Consider the following 18,225-nt stretch of genomic DNA (forward strand, 5'->3'; position numbering starts at 1 on the left):
TATAATATATATAATATATATAATATACTAATATAATTTATATAATTTATATAATATATATAATATACTAATATCATTTATATATTTATATAATTTATATAATATATATAATATACTAATATAATTTATATAATTTATATATAACATACTATAATATACTAATATAATTTATATAATATATATATAATATACTATAATATACTAATATCATTTATATAATTTATATAATATATATAATATACTAATATAATTTATATAATATATATAATATATATAATATACTAATATAATTTATATAATATATATAATATATATAATATACTAATATAATTTATATCATATATATAATATACTATAATATACTAATATCATTTATATAATATATATAATATACTATAATATACGAATATAATTTATATAATTTATATAATATTTATAATATACTAATATAATTTATATAATTTATATAATATACTATAATATACTAATATCATTTATATAATTTATATAATATATATAATATACTAAAATAATTTATATAATATATATAATATATATAATATACTAATATAATTTATATAATATATATAATATATATAATATACTAATATAATTTATATAATTTATATAATATTTATAATATACTAATATAATTTATATAGTATATATAATATATATAATATACTAATATAATTTATATAATTTATATAATATACTATAATATACTAATATAATTTATATAATTTATATAATATATATAATATACTAATATAATTTATATAATTTATATAATATATATAATATACTAATATAATTTATATAATATATATAATATACTATAATATACTAAAATAATTTATATAATATATATAATATACTAATATAATTTATATAATATATATAATATATATAATATACTAATATAATTTATATAATTTATATAATATACTATAATATACTAATATAATTTATATAATTTATATAATATATATAATATACTAATATAATTTATATAATATATATAATATACTATAATATACTAAAATAATTTATATAATATATATAATATACTAATATAATTTATATAATTTATATAATATATATAATATACTAAAATAATTTATATAATTTATATAATATATATAATATACTAATATAATTTATATAATATATATAATATACTATAATATACTAAAATAATTTATATAATATATATAATATACTAATATAATTTATATAATATATATAATATATATAATATACTAATATAATTTATATAATTTATATAATATACTATAATATACTAATATAATTTATATAATTTATATAATATACTATAATATACTAATATAATTTATATAATTTATATAATATATATAATATACTATAATATACTAAAATAATTTATATAATATATATAATATATATAATATACTAATATAATTTATATAATATATATAATATATATAATATACTATAATATACTAAAATAATTTATATAATATATATAATATATATAATATACTAATATAATTTATATAATATATATAATATATATAATATACTAATATAATTTATATAATTTATATAATATACTATAATATACTAATATAATTTATATAATATATATAATATATATAATATACTAATATAATTTATATAATATATAATATATATAATATACTAATATAATTTATATAATTTATATAATATACTATAATATACTAATATAATTTATATAATATATATAATATATATAATATACTATAATATACTAAAATAATTTATATAATATATATAATATATATAATATACTAATATAATTTATATAATATATATAATATATATAATATACTATAATATACTAATATAATTTATATAATATATATAATATACTATAATATACTAATATAATTTATATAATATATATAATATATATAATATACTAATATAATTTATATAATTTATATAATATACTATAATATACTAATATAATTTATATAATATATATAATATACTAATATAATTTATATAATATATATAATATACTATAATATACTAATATAATTTATATAATATATATAATATACTATAATATACTAATATAATTTATATAATATATATAATATATATAATATACTAATATAATTTATATAATTTATATAATATACTATAATATACTAATATAATTTATATAATTTATATAATATACTATAATATACTAATATAATTTATATAATATATATAATATACTAATATAATTTATATAATTTATATAATATACTAATATAATTTATATAATTTATATAATATACTAATATTATTTTTATTGGTGTTGCACCTTTGTCCATCTAATGTAATATAACAATATACAATTACAGTAGCACTTCTCAGACTGATGGGCTGTTCCATCCCCAGAGCCACAATGAATTAATCCACTCAGCCTGAATCAGACGTCTTGTACACCATGATGTATAGATATAGTTTCCTGCTTGACTAAAGAAATCTCGGTTGACCAACAGCCTATCGACCAAACAAACGCCTAAATGGTGTCAACCCTGGCTGAGAGTAACACAGATAGTAACACAGAGAGTAACAGAGAGTAACACAGAGAGTAACCCAGAGAGTAACAGAGAGTAACACAGAGAGTAACACAGAGCGGCTCTGAGAGTAACACAGAGTAACACAGTAGCGCAGAGTAACACAGAGTGGCTCTGAGAGTAACACAGAGCGGCTCTGAGAGTAACACAGAGCGGCTCTGAGAGTAACACAGAGCGGCTCTGAGAGTAACACAGAGTGGCTCTGAGAGTAACACAGAGTGGCTCAGAGTAACACAGAGCGGCTCTGAGAGTAACACAGAGTGGCTCTGAGAGTAACACAGAGTGGCTCAGAGTAACACAGAGCGGCTCTAAGAGTAACACAGAGTGGCTCTGAGAGTAACACAGAGTGGCTCAGAGTAACACAGAGCGGCTCTGAGAGTAACACAGAGTGGCTCTGAGAGTAACACAGAGTGGCTCTGAGAGTAACACAAAGTAACACAGTAGCGCAGAGTAACACAGAGCGGCTCTGAGAGTAACACAGAGTAGCGCTGAGAGTAACACAGAGTAGCGCTGAGAGTAACACAGAGTAACATAGTAACACAGAATAACACAGAGTCACGCTGAGAGTAACAGAGTAACACAGAGATTATAAATACTCCATAGTGTGAGGATGGGTCCAGTCAGAGTCACCAGGTTAGAGAGTTTTATTGTTTGTTTTGTTCTTCCAGTTGAACCAGCCGCAATATTTTTCAGTAACGTTAAACACTAAACGGCTTCGGTAGAAAGAACACACATATAAAAACTCTCAGATAAAGAGCTTCAAAATAAATAACTTTAAATAACTTGAATAAAAAACTAAAACACATGAAAAAAAGCAACAAACACCCCTGGATGTACGGAGTGTTTTAACGTGCTTGGTATGGCTCTGCTTGGAGTGTGTGTCTCAGCATCTGTTCCATTGTGTGTGAGTTTTAGTGTGTGTGTGCCAGTGTGTGTGTGTGTGTCAGTGTGTGTGTGTGTCAGTGTGTGTGTCAGTGTGTGTCAGTGTGTGTGTGTGTGTGTGTCAGTGCGTGTCAGTGCATCAGTGTGTGTGTGTGTGTCAGTGTGTGTGTGTGTGTCAGTGCGTCAGTGCGTGTCAGTGCATCAGTGTGTGTGTGTGTGTCAGTGCGTCAGTGCGTATCTGGCAGCAGCAACAGTGTTCTTCATCAGCATTGCGACCGTCATAGGCCCCACCCCTCCAGGAACTGGCGTGATAAACCCCGCCTTCTCCTTCACCCCTACAGAGACACAAAGCAAAAACAACCTGTGTTAGCCCCGCTGAACTAAAGCCTAACTAACTCACCCCCCTTCAGAGACACACGAGGGAAAACAACCCAGTGCGTTTGAACCCTGGGTCATCCCCTAATACCCATAATGCTCCTGAGCTAAAGCCTAGTCATTTAACTAGGTGAGTTAACACATCTATCATTCAGGTCTCTGACGAGGACACAGTACATTACCAATAGTATTCAGACCCCTTGACTTTTTCCACACTTGGTTACATTACAGCCTTATTATAAAATTGCTTAAATAATTTTTTTTTTTTTATCTACACACAATAACCTATAATGACAAAGTAAAAACATTTCATTTAGAAATTTGAACAATATTAATGTTAGGCATTAGGGTTATCAGTGTGTTAAGGTTAGATTTAAAATCAGATTTTATGACTTTGTGGCAATGCCAGCTAATGAACCTCTCTGCAGAGCTGCCTCCATCCAGTACAACATTCATGAAAATAAATGCTAACCTGTTCTATTTTTTAATTTTTTTTAACCTTTATTTAACTAGGCCAAGTCAGTTAAGAACAAATCATTATTTACAATGACGGCCTACCAGGGAACAGTGGGTTAACTGCCTTGTTCAGGGACAGAATGACAGATTTTTACCTTGTCAGCTCAGGGATTTGATCTAGCAACCTTCCGGTTACCACTAGGCTACCTGCTGGTTACTGACCCAACACTCTAACCACTAGGCTACCTGCTGGTTACTGACCAAACACTCTAACCACTAGGCTACCTGCTGGTTACTAGTCCAACACTCTAACCACTAGGCTACCTGCTGGTTACTGACCCAACACTCTAACCACTAGACTACCTGCTGGTTACTAGTCCAATGCTCTAACCTCTAGTCTACCTGCTGGTTACTAGTCCAACACTCTAACCACTAGGCTACCTGCTGGTTACTAGTCCAACACTCTAACCACTAGGCTACCTGCTGGTTACTAGTCCAACGCTCTAAAAACTAGACTACCTGCTGATTACTAGTCCAATGCCTCTAACCACTAGGCTACCTGCTGGTTACTAGTCCAACACTCTAACCACTAGGATACCTGCTGGTTAATTGTCCAACACTCTAACCATTAGGCTACCTGCTGGTTACTAGTCCAACACTCTAACCACTAGCCTACCTGCTGGTTACTAGTCCAACACTCTAACCACTAGGCTACCTGCCTCTAACCACTAGGCTACCTGCTGGTTACTAGTCCAACGCTCTAACCACTAGGCTACCTGCTGGTTACTAGTCCAACACTCTAACCACTAGGCTACCTGCCTTTAACCACTAGGCTACCTGCTGGTTACTAGTCCAACGCTCTAACCACTAGGCTACCTGCTGGTTACTAGTCCAACGCTCTAACCACTAGGCTACCTGCTGGTTACTAGTCCAACGCTCTAAAAACTAGACTACCTGCTGATTACTAGTCCAATGCCTCTAACCACTAGGCTACCTGCTGGTTAATTGTCCAACGCTCTAACCACTAGGCTACCTGCTGGTTACTAGTCCAACACTCTAACCACTAGGATACCTGCTGGTTAATTGTCCAACACTCTAACCATTAGGCTACCTGCTGGTTACTAGTCCAACACTCTAACCACTAGGCTACCTGCTGATTACTAGTCCAACACTCTAACCACTAGCCTACCTGCTGGTTACTAGTCCAACACTCTAACCACTAGGCTACCTGCCTCTAACCACTAGGCTACCTGCTGGTTACTAGTCCAACGCTCTAACCACTAGGCTACCTGCTGGTTACTAGTCCAACACTCTAACCACTAGGCTACCTGCCTCTAACCACTAGGCTACCTGCTGGTTACTAGTCCAACGCTCTAACCACTAGGCTACCTGCTGGTTACTAGTCCAACGCTCTAACCACTAGGCTACCTGCTGGTTACTAGTCCAACACTCTAACCACTAGGCTACCTGCTGGTTACTAGTCCAACACTCTAACCACTAGGTTACCTGCTGGTTACTAGTCCAACACTCAAACCATTAGGCTACCTGCTGGTTACTAGTCCAACACTCTAACCACTAGGCTACCTGCTGATTACTAGTCCAACACTCTAACCACTAGGCTACCTGCTGGTTATTGGCCCAACACTCTAACCACTAGGCTACCTGCTGGTTACTAGTCCAACACTCTAACCACTAGGCTACCTGCCTCTAACCACTAGGCTACCTGCTGGTTACTAGTCCAACGCTCTAACCACTAGGCTACCTGCTGGTTAATTGTCCAACGCTCTAACCACTAGAATACCTGCTGGTTACTAGTCCAACACTCTAACCACTAGGCTACCTGCTGGTTACTAGTCCAACACTCTAACCACTAGGCTACCTGCTGGTTACTAGTCCAACACTCTAACCACTAGGCTACCTGCTGGTTACTAGTCAAACACTCTAACCACTAGGCTACCTGCTGGTTACTAGTCCAACACTCTAACCACTAGGCTACCTGCCTCTAACCACTAGGCTACCTGCTGGTTACTAGTCCAACGCTCTAACCACTAGGCTACCTGCTGGTTACTAGTCCAACACTCTAACCACTAGGCTACCTGCTGGTTACTAGTCCAACACTCTAACCACTAGGCTACCTGCTGGTTACTGACCCAACACTCTAACCACTAGACTACCTGCTGGTTACTAGTCCAATGCTCTAACCACTAGTCTACCTGCTGGTTACTAGTCCAACACTCTAACCACTAGGCTACCTGCTGGTTACTGACCCAACACTCTAACCACTAGGCTACCTGCTGGTTACTAGTCCAACGCTCTAACCACTAGGCTACCTGCTGGTTACTAGTCCAACACTCTAACCACTAGGCTACCTGCTGGTTACTAGTCCAACACTCTAACCACTAGGCTACCTGCTGGTTACTAGTCCAACACTCTAACCACCAGGTTACCTGCCTCTAACCACTAGGCTACCTGCCTCTAACCACTAGGCTACCTGCCTCTAACCACTAGGCTACCTGCTGGTTACTAGTCCAACGCTCTAACCACTAGGCTACCTGCCTCTAACCACTAGGCTACCTGCCTCTAACCACTAGGCTACCTGCCTCTAACCACTAGGCTACCTGCCTCTAACCACTAGGCTACCTGCCTCTAACCACTAGACTACCTGCTGGTTACTAGTTCAACGCTCTAACCACTAGGCTACCTGCCTCTAACCACTAGGCTACCTGTCTCTAACCACTAGGCTACCTGCTACAACCACTAGGCTACCTGCTACAACCACTAGGCAACCTGCTATAACCACTAGGCTACCTGCTATAACCACTAGGCTACCTGCTATAACCACTAGGCTACCTGCTATAACCACTAGGCTACCTGCCTCTAACCACTAGGCTACCTGCCTCTAACCACTAGGCTACCTGCCTCTAACCACTAGGCTACCTGCCTCTAACCACTAGGCTACCTGCCTCTAACCACTAGGCTACCTGCCTCTAACCACTAGGCTACCTGCCTCTAACCACTAGGCTACCTGCCTCTAACCACTAGGCTACCTGCCTCTAACCACTAGGCTACCTGCCTCTAACCACTAGGCTACCTGCCTCTAACCACTAGGCTACCTGCCTCTAACCACTAGGCTACCTGCCTCTAATCACTAGGCTACCTGCCTCTAACCACTAGGCTACCTGCCTCTAACCACTAGGCTACCTGCTATAACCACTAGGCTACCTGCTATAACCACTAGGCTACCTGCCTCTAACCACTAGGCTACCTGCCTCTAACCACTAGGCTACCTGCCTCTAACCACTAGGCTACCTGCCTCTAACCACTAGGCTACCTGCCTCTAACCACTAGGCTACCTGCCTCTAACCACTAGGCTACCTGCCTCTAACCACTAGGCTACCTGCCTCTAACCACTAGGCTACCTGCCTCTAACCCCTAGGCTACCTGCCTCTAACCACTAGGCTACCTGTCTCTAACCACTAGGCTACCTGTCTCTAACCACTAGACTACCTGCCTCTAACCACTAGACTACCTGCCTCTAACCACTAGGCTACCTGCCTCTAACCACTAGGCTACCTGCCTCTAACCACTAGGCTACCTGCCTCTAACCACTAGGCTACCTGCCTCTAACCACTAGGCTACCTGCCTCTAACCACTAGGCTACCTGCGCTAACCACTAGGCTACCTGCTACAACCACTAGGCTACCTGCTATAACCACTAGGCTTTAAATCCAGTTCTGTACCTTCAAAGTCCACGTCGCCCACCAGCCGTAGTTTTCCTGTGGTCCGGTCCTGGACACGGTTAATACCCACATCGATAACCGCTGCCCCCTCCTTCACCATGTCTACTGTGATCAGCCCAGGCACACCTAGAGGACACACACACACAGGAAATGAACACACACACAGGAAATGAACACACACACACAGGAAATGAACACACACACACACAGGAAATGAACACACACACAGCAAATGAACACACACACACACAGGAAATGAACACACACACACACACAGGAAATGAACACACACACACACACAAGTCGCTAACCGCAACATGTACAGCTAATATTAAACGTTGATCCTCAAACACACACACACACACACACACACACACACACACACACTAGTTCTGTGTGGACATGACACTGGCTGGCATGGCAATCACCAGGCATACTTCAGTCGTTTTTTAAAATGTTCACCTGCAGCAATGTTACAGACAAGGGAGAAGGGAAGGAGAAAGAGGGAGAGAGATGAACAATGCAAAAATCTAAGAAAGAAATTGAGAAACCTGTCCAACCAAAAACATAGAGACCCAGAAAACCGGAGTCTACGCCTTCACTCTGGTGAATCACTAAAACAATACAGAAATACACTACGGAAAAAGAAGGAACAGCGTGTCAGAAATCAGCTCAATGTAATCCATAGACTCTAACCACTTCTGGGAAAATTGGAAAACACTAAACAAACAGCAACACGAAGAATTATCTATCCAAAATGAAGATGTAAACCACTTCTCCAATCTTTTTGGCTCTATAACAAAGAATAAAGAGCAAAAACATTTACATGATCAAATACAGATCGTAGAATCATCTATTAAAGACTACCAGAACCCACTGGATTCTCCAATTACATTGAATGAGTTACAGGACAAAATAAAAACCCTCCAACCCAAAAAGGCCTGTGGTGTTGATGGTATCCTCAATGAAATGATCAAATATACAGACGACAAATTCTAATTGGCTAATACTAAAACTCTTCAACATTATCCTTAGCTCTGGCATCTTCCCCAATATCTGGTGCCAAGGACTGATCACCCCAATCCACAAGAGTGGAGACATATTTGACCCCATTAACTATATGTGTCAACAGCAACCTTGGGAAAATCCTCTGCATTATCATTAACAGGAGACTCGTACATTTCCTCAATGAAAACAATGTACTGAGCAAATGTCAAATTGGCTTTTTACCAAATTACCGTACAACAGACCATGTATTCACCCTGCACACCCTAATTGACAACCAAACAAACCAAAACAAAGGCAAAGTCTTCTCATGATTTGTTGATTTCAAAAAAGCCTTCGACTCAATCTGGCACGAGGGTCTGCTATACAAACTGATGGAAAGTGGTGTTGGGGGAAAAACATACGACATTATAAAATCCATGTACACAAACAACAAGTGTGAGGTTAAAATGAGCAAAAAACACACACATTTCTTCCCACAGGGCCGTAGGATGAGACAAGGATGCATCTTAAGCCCCACCCTCTTCAACATATATATCAACGAATTGGCGAGGACACTAGAACAGTCTGCAGCACCCGGCCTCACCCTACTAGAATCCAAAGTCAAATGTCTACTGTTTGCTGATGATCTGGTGCTTCTGTCACCAACCAAGGAGGGCCTACAGCAGCACCTAGATCTTCTGCACAGATTCTGCCAGACCTGGGCCCTGACAGTAAATCTCAGTAAGACCAAAATAATGGTGTCCCAAAAAAGGTCCAGTCGCCAGGACCACAAATACAAATTCCATCTAGACACCGTTGCCCTAGAGCACACAAAAAAATATACATACCTTGGCCTAAACATCAGCGCCACAGTTAACTTCCACAAAGCTGTGAACGATCTGAGAGACAAGAAGGGCCTTCTATGCCATCAAAAGGAACATAAAATTCAACATACCAATTAGGATCTGGCTAAAAAATACTTGAATCAGTCATAGAGCCCATTGCCCTTTATGGTTGTCAGGTCTGGGGGTCCGCTCACCAACCAAGAATTCACAAAATGGGACAAACACCAAATTGAGACTCTGCATGCAGAATTCTGCAAAAATATCTTCTGTGTACAATGTAAAACACCAAATAATGCATGCAGAGCAGAATTAGGCTGATACCCACTAATTATCAAAATCCAGAAAAGAGACGTTAAATTCTAGAGCCCCAGGACAGCAGCAAAATTAGACCCAACCAAATCATGAGAAAAAAAAATATATTTACTTGACACATTGGAAAGAATTAACAAAAAAACAAGAGCAAACTAGAATGCTATTTGGCCCTACACAGAGAGTACACAGTGGCAGAATACCTGACCACTGTGACTGACCCAAACTTAAGGAAAGCTTTGACTATGTACAGATTCAGTGAGCATAGCCTTGCTATTGAGAAAGGCCGCCGTAGGCAGACATGGCTCTCAAGAGAAGACAGGCTATGAGGTGGACACATATTTCCCTCAGATTACACAGAACCACAAAGAATTAGAAAACAAATCCAACTCCCATATCTACTGGGTGAAATACCACAGTGTGCCATCACAGCAGCAAGATGTGACCTGTTACCTCAAGAAAAGGTCAACCAGTGAAGAACAAACACCTCTGTAAATACAACCCATATTTATGTTGATTTATTTTCCCCTTTGTACTTTAACCATTTGCACATCGTTACAACACTGCTTATAGACATAATATGACATTTGTAATGTCTTTATTGTTTTGGAACTTCTGTGAGTGTAATGTTTACTGTTCATTTTTATAGTTTATTTCACTTTTGTATATTATCTACTTCAATTGCTTTGGCAATGTTAACACATGTTTCCCATGCCAATAAAGCCCCTTGAATTGAAAGAAAGAGAGAGGGTGTGTGTGTGTGGGGGAGGGGGGTACCTGCAGCTGCGATGATGATGTCGGCCAGACGGGTCAGTTCCTTCAGCTGCTCTCTGGGGGTGCACCTGTGGGCGATGGTTACCGTGGCATCACCTAGGAGGAGAGGAGAGGGTTTAGGATGTCTGTCTGTGTCTGTCTGCCAGTCAGTCTGTCTGTGTCTGCCTGTCAGTCTGTCTGTGTCTGTCTGTCTGCCAGTCCGTCTGCCAGTCTGTCTGCCAATCTGTCTGTGTCTGTCTGCCAATCTGTCTGTGTCTGTCTGCCAGTCTGTCTGTCTGCCAGTCAGTCTGTCTGTCTGCCTGTCAGTCTGTCTGTGTCTGTCTGTCTGCCAGTCCGTCTGCCAGTCCGTCTGCCAGTCTGTCTGCCAATCTGTCTGTGTCTGTCTGCCAGTCTGTCTGCCAGTCAGTCTGCCAGTCAGTCTGTCTGTCTGCCAGTCAGTCTGTCTGTCTGCCAGTCAGTCTGTCTGTGTCTGCTAGTCCGTCTGCCAGTCCGTCTTCCAGTCCGTCTGCCAGTCCGTCTGCCAGTCCTTCTGCCAGTCCGTCTGCCAGTCCGTCTGCCAGTCCCGTCTGCCAGTCCGTGTGCCAGTCCGTCTGCCAGTCCGTCTGCCAGTCCGTCTGCCAGTCCGTCTGCCAGTCCGTGTGCCAGTCCGTCTGCCAGTCCGTCTGCCAGTCCGTCTGCCAGTCCGTCTGCCTGTCTCTGACATAATAGGATTGATAATATGCCAAATGAATCTGTCTATTTGTCAAACATTTTGGACTGGGGTGTCATTAACTCCTTTCTCTGGTGAACTAACCTTTTCCTCTGTTGTGATGACCGTATATTTCTCTAAGTTACTCTATAAAGGCCCATTGGCTGCAGTAGGCCCAACCTCACCCTGGACCTATCCTAGGTACCATGCCCCAGGCCAGCCAACCTCACCCTGGACCTATCCTAGGTACCATGACCCAGGGAGGCCAACCTCACCCTAGACCTATCCTAGGTACCTTGACCCAGGCCAGCCAACTTCACCCTGGACCTATCCTAGGTACCATGCCCCAGGCCAGCCAACCTCACCCTGGACCTATCCTAGGTACCATGCCCCAGGCCAGCCAACCTCACCCTGGACCTATCCTAGGTACCATGCCCCAGGCCAGCCAACCTCACCCTGGACCTATCCTAGGTACCATGCCCCAGGCCAGCCAACCTCACCCTGGACCTATCCTAGGTACCTTGACCCAGGCCAGGCAACCTCACCCTGGACCTATCCTAGGTACCTTGACCCAGGCCAGGCAACCTCACCCTGGACCTATCCTAGGTACCTTGCCCCAGGCCAGCCAACCTCACCCTGGACCTATCCTAGGTACCATGCCCCAGGCCAGCCAACCTCACCCTGGACCTATCCTAGGTACCATGCCCCAGGCCAGCCAACCTCACCCTGGACCCAGGCCAGCCAACCTCACCCTGGACCTATCCTAGGTACCATGCCCCAGGCCAGCCAACCTCACCCTGGACCTATCCTAGGTACCTTGACCCAGGCCAGCCAACCTCACCCTGGACCTATCCTAGGTACCTGGACCCAGGCCAGCCAACCTCACCCTGGACCTATCCTAGGTACCATGCCCCAGGCCAGCCAACCTCACCCTGGACCTATCCTAGGTACCTTGACCCAGGCCAGGCATTCCAGAGCAGGGTGGGGTCAACAACCAAGCCAAGTCCCAGAGCGGGTGTGTGTGTGTGTCGTGTGTGTGTGTGTGTCGTGTGTGTGTGTGTGTGTCGTGTGTGTGTGTGTGTGTGTGTGTGTGTGTGTGTGTGTGTGTGTGTGTGTGTGTGTGTGTGTGTGTGTGTGTGTGTGTGTGTGTGTGTGTGTGTGTGTGTGTGTGTGTGTGTGTGTGTCGTGTGTGTGTGTGTGTGTGTGTGTCGTGTGTGTGTGTGTGTGTGTGTGTGTGTGTGTGTGTGTGTGTGTGTGTGTGTGTGTGTGTGTGTGTGTGTGTGTGTGTGTGTGTGTCGTGTGTGGGGGGAATAAATCTTACAAAGGTCAGGAATGAGAGACAAGACCCGGCATGGTAAACGACTAGATTGATACCTGATGTGGTGCGGGTGTGCGTTGTGTTTGAGTGTATATACATGTGTGTGTGTGTGTGTGTGTGTGTGCTCGCATGAGAGAGAGAGAGAGAGAGAGAGAGAGAGGGAGTGAGTGAGAGAGAGTGTTAGAGAGAGGGAGTGTGTGAGAGAGAGGGAGTGTGTGAGAGATAGGGAGTGTGTTAGAGAGGGAGTGTGTTAGAGAGGGACTGTGTTAGAGAGGGACTGTGTTAGAGAGGGACTGTGTTAGAGAGGGAGTGTGTTAGAGAGGGAGGGAGTGTGTTAGAGAGAGAGGGAGTGTGTGAGAGAGGGAGTGTGTGTTGAGAGAGAGAGAGTGTGAGAGAGGGAGTGTGTGTGAGAGAGGGAGTGTGTGTGAGAAAGAGGGAGTGTGTTAGAGAGGGAGTGTGAGAGAGAGAGGGAGTGTGTTAGAGAGGGAGTGTGTGAGAGAGAGGGAGTGTGTGAGAGAGGGAGTGTGTGAGAGAGGGAGTGTGTGAGAGAGGAAGTGTGTTAGAGGGAGTGTGTGAGCGAGAGGGAGTGTGTGAGAGAGAGGGAGTGTGGTAGAGAGGGAGTGTGTGAAAGAGAGAGGGAGTGTGTGAGAGAGAGAGGGAGTGTGTGAGAGAGAGGGAGTGTGTGAGAGAGAGAGGGAGTGTGTGAGAGAGAGAGGGAGTGTGTTAGAGAGAGAGGGAGTGTGTGAGAGAGGGAGTGTGTGTGTGTGTGAGAGAGAGAGAGAAAGAGAGAGGGAGTGTGTGTTGAGAGAGAGAGAGTGTGAGAGAGGGTGTGTGTGTGAGAAAGAGGGAGTGTGTGTGAGAGAGGGAGTGTGTGTGAGAGAGGGAGTGTGTGTGAGAGAGGGAGTGTGTGTGAGAGAGGGAGTGTGTGTGAGAGAGGGAGTGTGTGAGAGAGAGGGAGTGTGTGAGAGAAGGGGGTGTGTGTGAGAGAGGGAGTGTGTGAGAGAGTGAGTGTGTGTGAGAGAGAGGGAGTGTGTGTGAGCGGGGGAATGTGTGTGAGAGGGAGTGTGTGAGAGAGAGGGAGTGTGTGTGAGAGGGGGAGTGTGTGAGAGAGTGTGAGTGTGAGAGAGAGGGGGTGTGTGTGAGAGGGGGAGTGTGTGTGAGAGAGGGAGTGTGTGAGAGAGAGAGGGAGTGTGTGTGAGAGGGAGTGTGTGTGAGGGGGAGTGTGTGTGAGGGGGAGTGTGTGTGAGAGAGGGAGTGTGTGTGAGAGAGGGAGTGTGTGTGAGAGGCGGTGTGTGTGAGAGTGTGAGTGTGTGTGAGAGGGAGTGTGTGTGAGAGAGGGAGTGTGTGTGAGAGAGGGAGTGTGTGAGAGAGGGAGTGTGTGAGAGAGGGAGTGTGTGAGAGAGAGGGAGTGTGTGTGTGTGTGAGAGAGAGAGAGAGAGAGAGAGAGAGAGAGAGTGTGTGTTGAGAGAGAGAGTGTGTGTGAGAGGGAGTGTGTGTGAGAGAGGGTGTGTGTGAGAGAGGGAGTGTGTGAGAGAGGGAGTGTGTGAGAGAGGGAGTGTGTGAGAGAGGGAGTGTGTGAGAGAGAGAGAGAGAGAGAGAGAGAGACAGAGAGAGAGAGAGAGAGAGAGAGAGACAGAGAGACAGAGAGAGAGGGAGTGTGTGTGTGCAATTTGGTGAGGAGTCCAAATTAAAGTGAGTTTCTGTCAAAACTAGTAGAAACAGGTTCACAGTTGATAGAAATTCCTCAAGCGTGTGTGTGTGTGTGTGTGTGTGTGTGTGTGTGTGTGTGTGTGTGTGTGTGTGTGTGTGTGTGTGTGTGAGAGAGAGAGGGATGCTTGCAGTTCATTGGGTTGTTTCATTTAACAGCTGTCCACACAGTATTATACCCTACAATATATCCACACAGTATTATACCCTATAATATATCCACACAGTATTATACCCTATAATATATCCACACAGTATTATACCCTATAATATATCCACACAGTATTATACCCTATAATATATCCACACAGTATTATACCCTATAATATATCCACACAGTATTATACCCTATAATATATCCACACAGTATTATACCCTATAATATATCCACACAGTATTATACCCTATAATATATCCACACAGTATTATACCCTATAATATATCCACACAGTATTATACCCTATAATATATCCACACAGTATTATACCCTATAATATATCCACACAGTATTATACCCTATAATATATCCACACAGTATTATACCCTATAATATATCCACACAGTATTATACCCTATAATATATCCACACAGTATTATACCCTATAATATATCCACACAGTATTATACCCTATAATATATCCACACAGTATTATACCCTATAATATATGCACACAGTATTATACCCTATAATATATCCACACAGTATTATACCCTATAATATATCCACACAGTATTATACCCTATAATATATCCACACAGTATTATACCCTATAATATATCCACACAGTATTATACCCTATAATATATCCACACAGTATTATACCCTATAATATATCCACACAGTATTATACCCTATAATATATCCACACAGTATTATACCCTCCCACAGTATCGTCTCATCACCAGCATGGTGCACCATTCCACTTCCCTCACCCACTTATTTCTACGACCATATATAGGACGACAGGTGGCCCCCTCTCTCCTCCACCTCTACCCTCCCTCTCTCCTCCACCCTCCCTCTCTCCTCCACCTCTACCCTCCCTCTCTCCTCCACCCTCCCTCTCTCCTCCACCCTCCCTCTCTCCTCCACCTCTACCCTCCACCTCTACCCTCCCTCTCTCCTCCACCTCTACCCTCCACCTCTACCCTCCACCTCTACCCTCCACCTCTACCCTCCACCTCTACCCTCCACCTCTACCCTCCCTCTCTCCTCCACCTCTACCCTCCCTCTCTCCTCCACCTCTACCCTCCCTCTCTCCTCCACCTCTACCCTCCCTCTCTCCTCCACCTCTACCCTCCACCTCTACCCTCCACCTCTACCCTCCACCTCTACCCTCCACCTCTACCCTCCACCTCTACCCTCCCTCTCTCCTCCACCTCTACCCTCCCTCTCTCCTCCACCTCTACCCTCCCTCTCTCCTCCACCCTCCCTCTCTCCTCCACCTCTACCCTCCCTCTCTCCTCCACCTCTACCCTCCCTCTCTCCTCCACCTCTACCCTCCCTCTCTCCTCCACCTCTACCCTCCCTCTCTTCTCCACCTCTACCCTCCCCCTCTCCTCCACCTCTCTCCTCCACCTCCACCCTCCCTCTCTCCTCCACCTCTCTCCTCCACCTCTCCTCCACCTCTACCCTCCCTCTCTCCTCCACCTCTACCCTCCCTCTCTCCTCCACCCTCCCTCTCTCCTCCACCTCCACCCTCCCTCTCTCCTCCACCTCTACCCTCCCTCTCTCCTCCACCTCTACCCTCCCTCTCTCCTCCACTTCTACCCTCCCTCTCTCCTCCACTTCTACCCTCCCTCTCTCCTCCACCTCTACCCTCCCTCTCTCCTCCACCTCTACCCTCCCTCTCTCCTCCACCTCTACCCTCCCTCTCTCCTCCACCTCTACCCTCCCTCTCTCCTCCACCTCCACCCTCCCTCTCTCCTCCACCTCCACCCTCCCTCTCTCCTCCACCTCCACCTTCCCTCTCTCCTCCACCTCTACCCTCCCTCTCTCCTCCACCTCTACCCTCCCTCTCTCCTCCTCCCTCCCTCTCCACCTTTCTCCTCCTCCTCCACCCCACCCTACCTCTCTCTCTCTCCCCTCTCTCTTCCTCTCCTCCACCCTCCCTCTCCACTTCTCTCCACCTCTCTCCTCCACCTCTACCCTCCCTCTCTCCTCCTCCCTCCCTCTCCACCTTTCTCCTCCTCCTCCACCCCACCCTACCTCTCTCGCTCTCCCCTCTCTCTTCCTCTCCTCCACCCTCCCTCTCCACCTCTCTCCTCCACCCTCCCTCTCCACCTCTCTCCTCCACCCTCCCCTCCCTCTCCCCTCTCTCCTTCACCTCCACCCTCCCTCTCCACCTCTCTCCCCTCCCCTCCCACTCTCCCCCTCTCTCCTCCACCCTCCCCTCCCTCTCCTCCACCCTCCCCTCTCTCCTCCACTCTCTCTCTCTCCCCCCTCTCTATCTCTCACCTCCACCCCCTCTCTCTCCTCCACCCCCTCTCCTCCACCTCCACCCCCTCTCTCTCCTCCACCCTCCCTCTCCTCCACCCTCCCCTCCCTCTCTCCTCTTTCTCCTCCACCCCCTCTCCCTCTCCTCTCTCCCCTCTCTCCTCCACCTCTCTCTCCCCTCTCTCTCCTCCACCTCTCTCTCCCCCCTCCACCCCCTCTCTCTCCTCTCACCTCCACCACTTCCTCTCTTCCAAGAATGTGTACATGCATTGCAACAGTTCTTGTTGGAACAATAGGTGCAGAGATATTTTATTAATTTATTTTATTCATCATTTCCTTCACTTGAAGCCCTTTTGTAATAAACAGCTTCCTAACGGGGGAAACCGCGGTGGTGCAACATCAATGTACGCAAACACTCCCAGGCGGGGTACATTAAATATACCGTTCCTGGCAAATTACCTGTATTACAGAGTCTTACACACACACACACACAGTGTCGTACCTCCAGGGCGTTGGTGGTTGCGGTCTGTGTGAAGCAACATGGCGATGGGCAAGCCTACATTCTTAGAGCGTCCAGCCACCAGCACGTTCTTCCCCACTGTCTCGATACCTGCACACACACACAGACATGTCAATCACCTCGATACCTGCACACACACACAGACATGTCAATCACCTCGATACCTGCACACACACAGACATGTCAATCACCTCGATACCTGCACACACACAGACATGTCAATCACCTCGATACCTGCACACACACACAGACATGTCAATCACCTCGATACCTGCACACACACACACATGTCAATCACCTCGATACCTGCACACACACACAGACATGTCAATCACCTCGATACCTGCACACACACACACACACACATGTCAATCACCTCGATACCTGCACACACACACAGACATGTCAATCACCTCGATACCTGCACACACACACAGACATGTCAATCACCTCGATACCTGCCCACACACACATGTCAATCACCTCGATACCTGCACACACACACACATGTCAATCACCTCGATACCTGCACACACACACAGACATGTCAATCACCTCGATACCTGCCCACACACACATGTCAATCACCT

At 43.3% G+C, this 18,225-nt stretch overlaps 1 protein-coding gene across 3 annotated transcripts in view; it reads right to left on the reverse strand.

Annotated features, from left to right (window-relative positions):
- Positions 1-3,226: 3,226 nt before the first annotated feature.
- Positions 3,227-18,225, reverse strand: part of mthfd2l (methylenetetrahydrofolate dehydrogenase (NADP+ dependent) 2 like) — a 26,751-nt gene continuing 11,752 nt past the window's right edge. For all 3 annotated transcript variants that reach the window (XM_036936482.1, XM_036936483.1, XM_036936484.1), the window contains exons 5-8: positions 17,618-17,725; positions 10,972-11,064; positions 8,054-8,179; positions 3,227-3,817 (exon numbers count right to left, since the gene is read on the reverse strand). In XM_036936482.1, the coding sequence (XP_036792377.1) occupies positions 3,702-3,817; positions 8,054-8,179; positions 10,972-11,064; positions 17,618-17,725 (443 nt within the window). In that variant the 3' untranslated portion in view covers positions 3,227-3,701. The remainder of the gene's footprint in view (positions 3,818-8,053; positions 8,180-10,971; positions 11,065-17,617; positions 17,726-18,225) is intronic.

Source organism: Oncorhynchus mykiss, chromosome 11, assembly GCF_013265735.2.
Source record: "Oncorhynchus mykiss isolate Arlee chromosome 11, USDA_OmykA_1.1, whole genome shotgun sequence".
Lineage (NCBI taxonomy): Eukaryota > Metazoa > Chordata > Actinopteri > Salmoniformes > Salmonidae > Oncorhynchus > Oncorhynchus mykiss.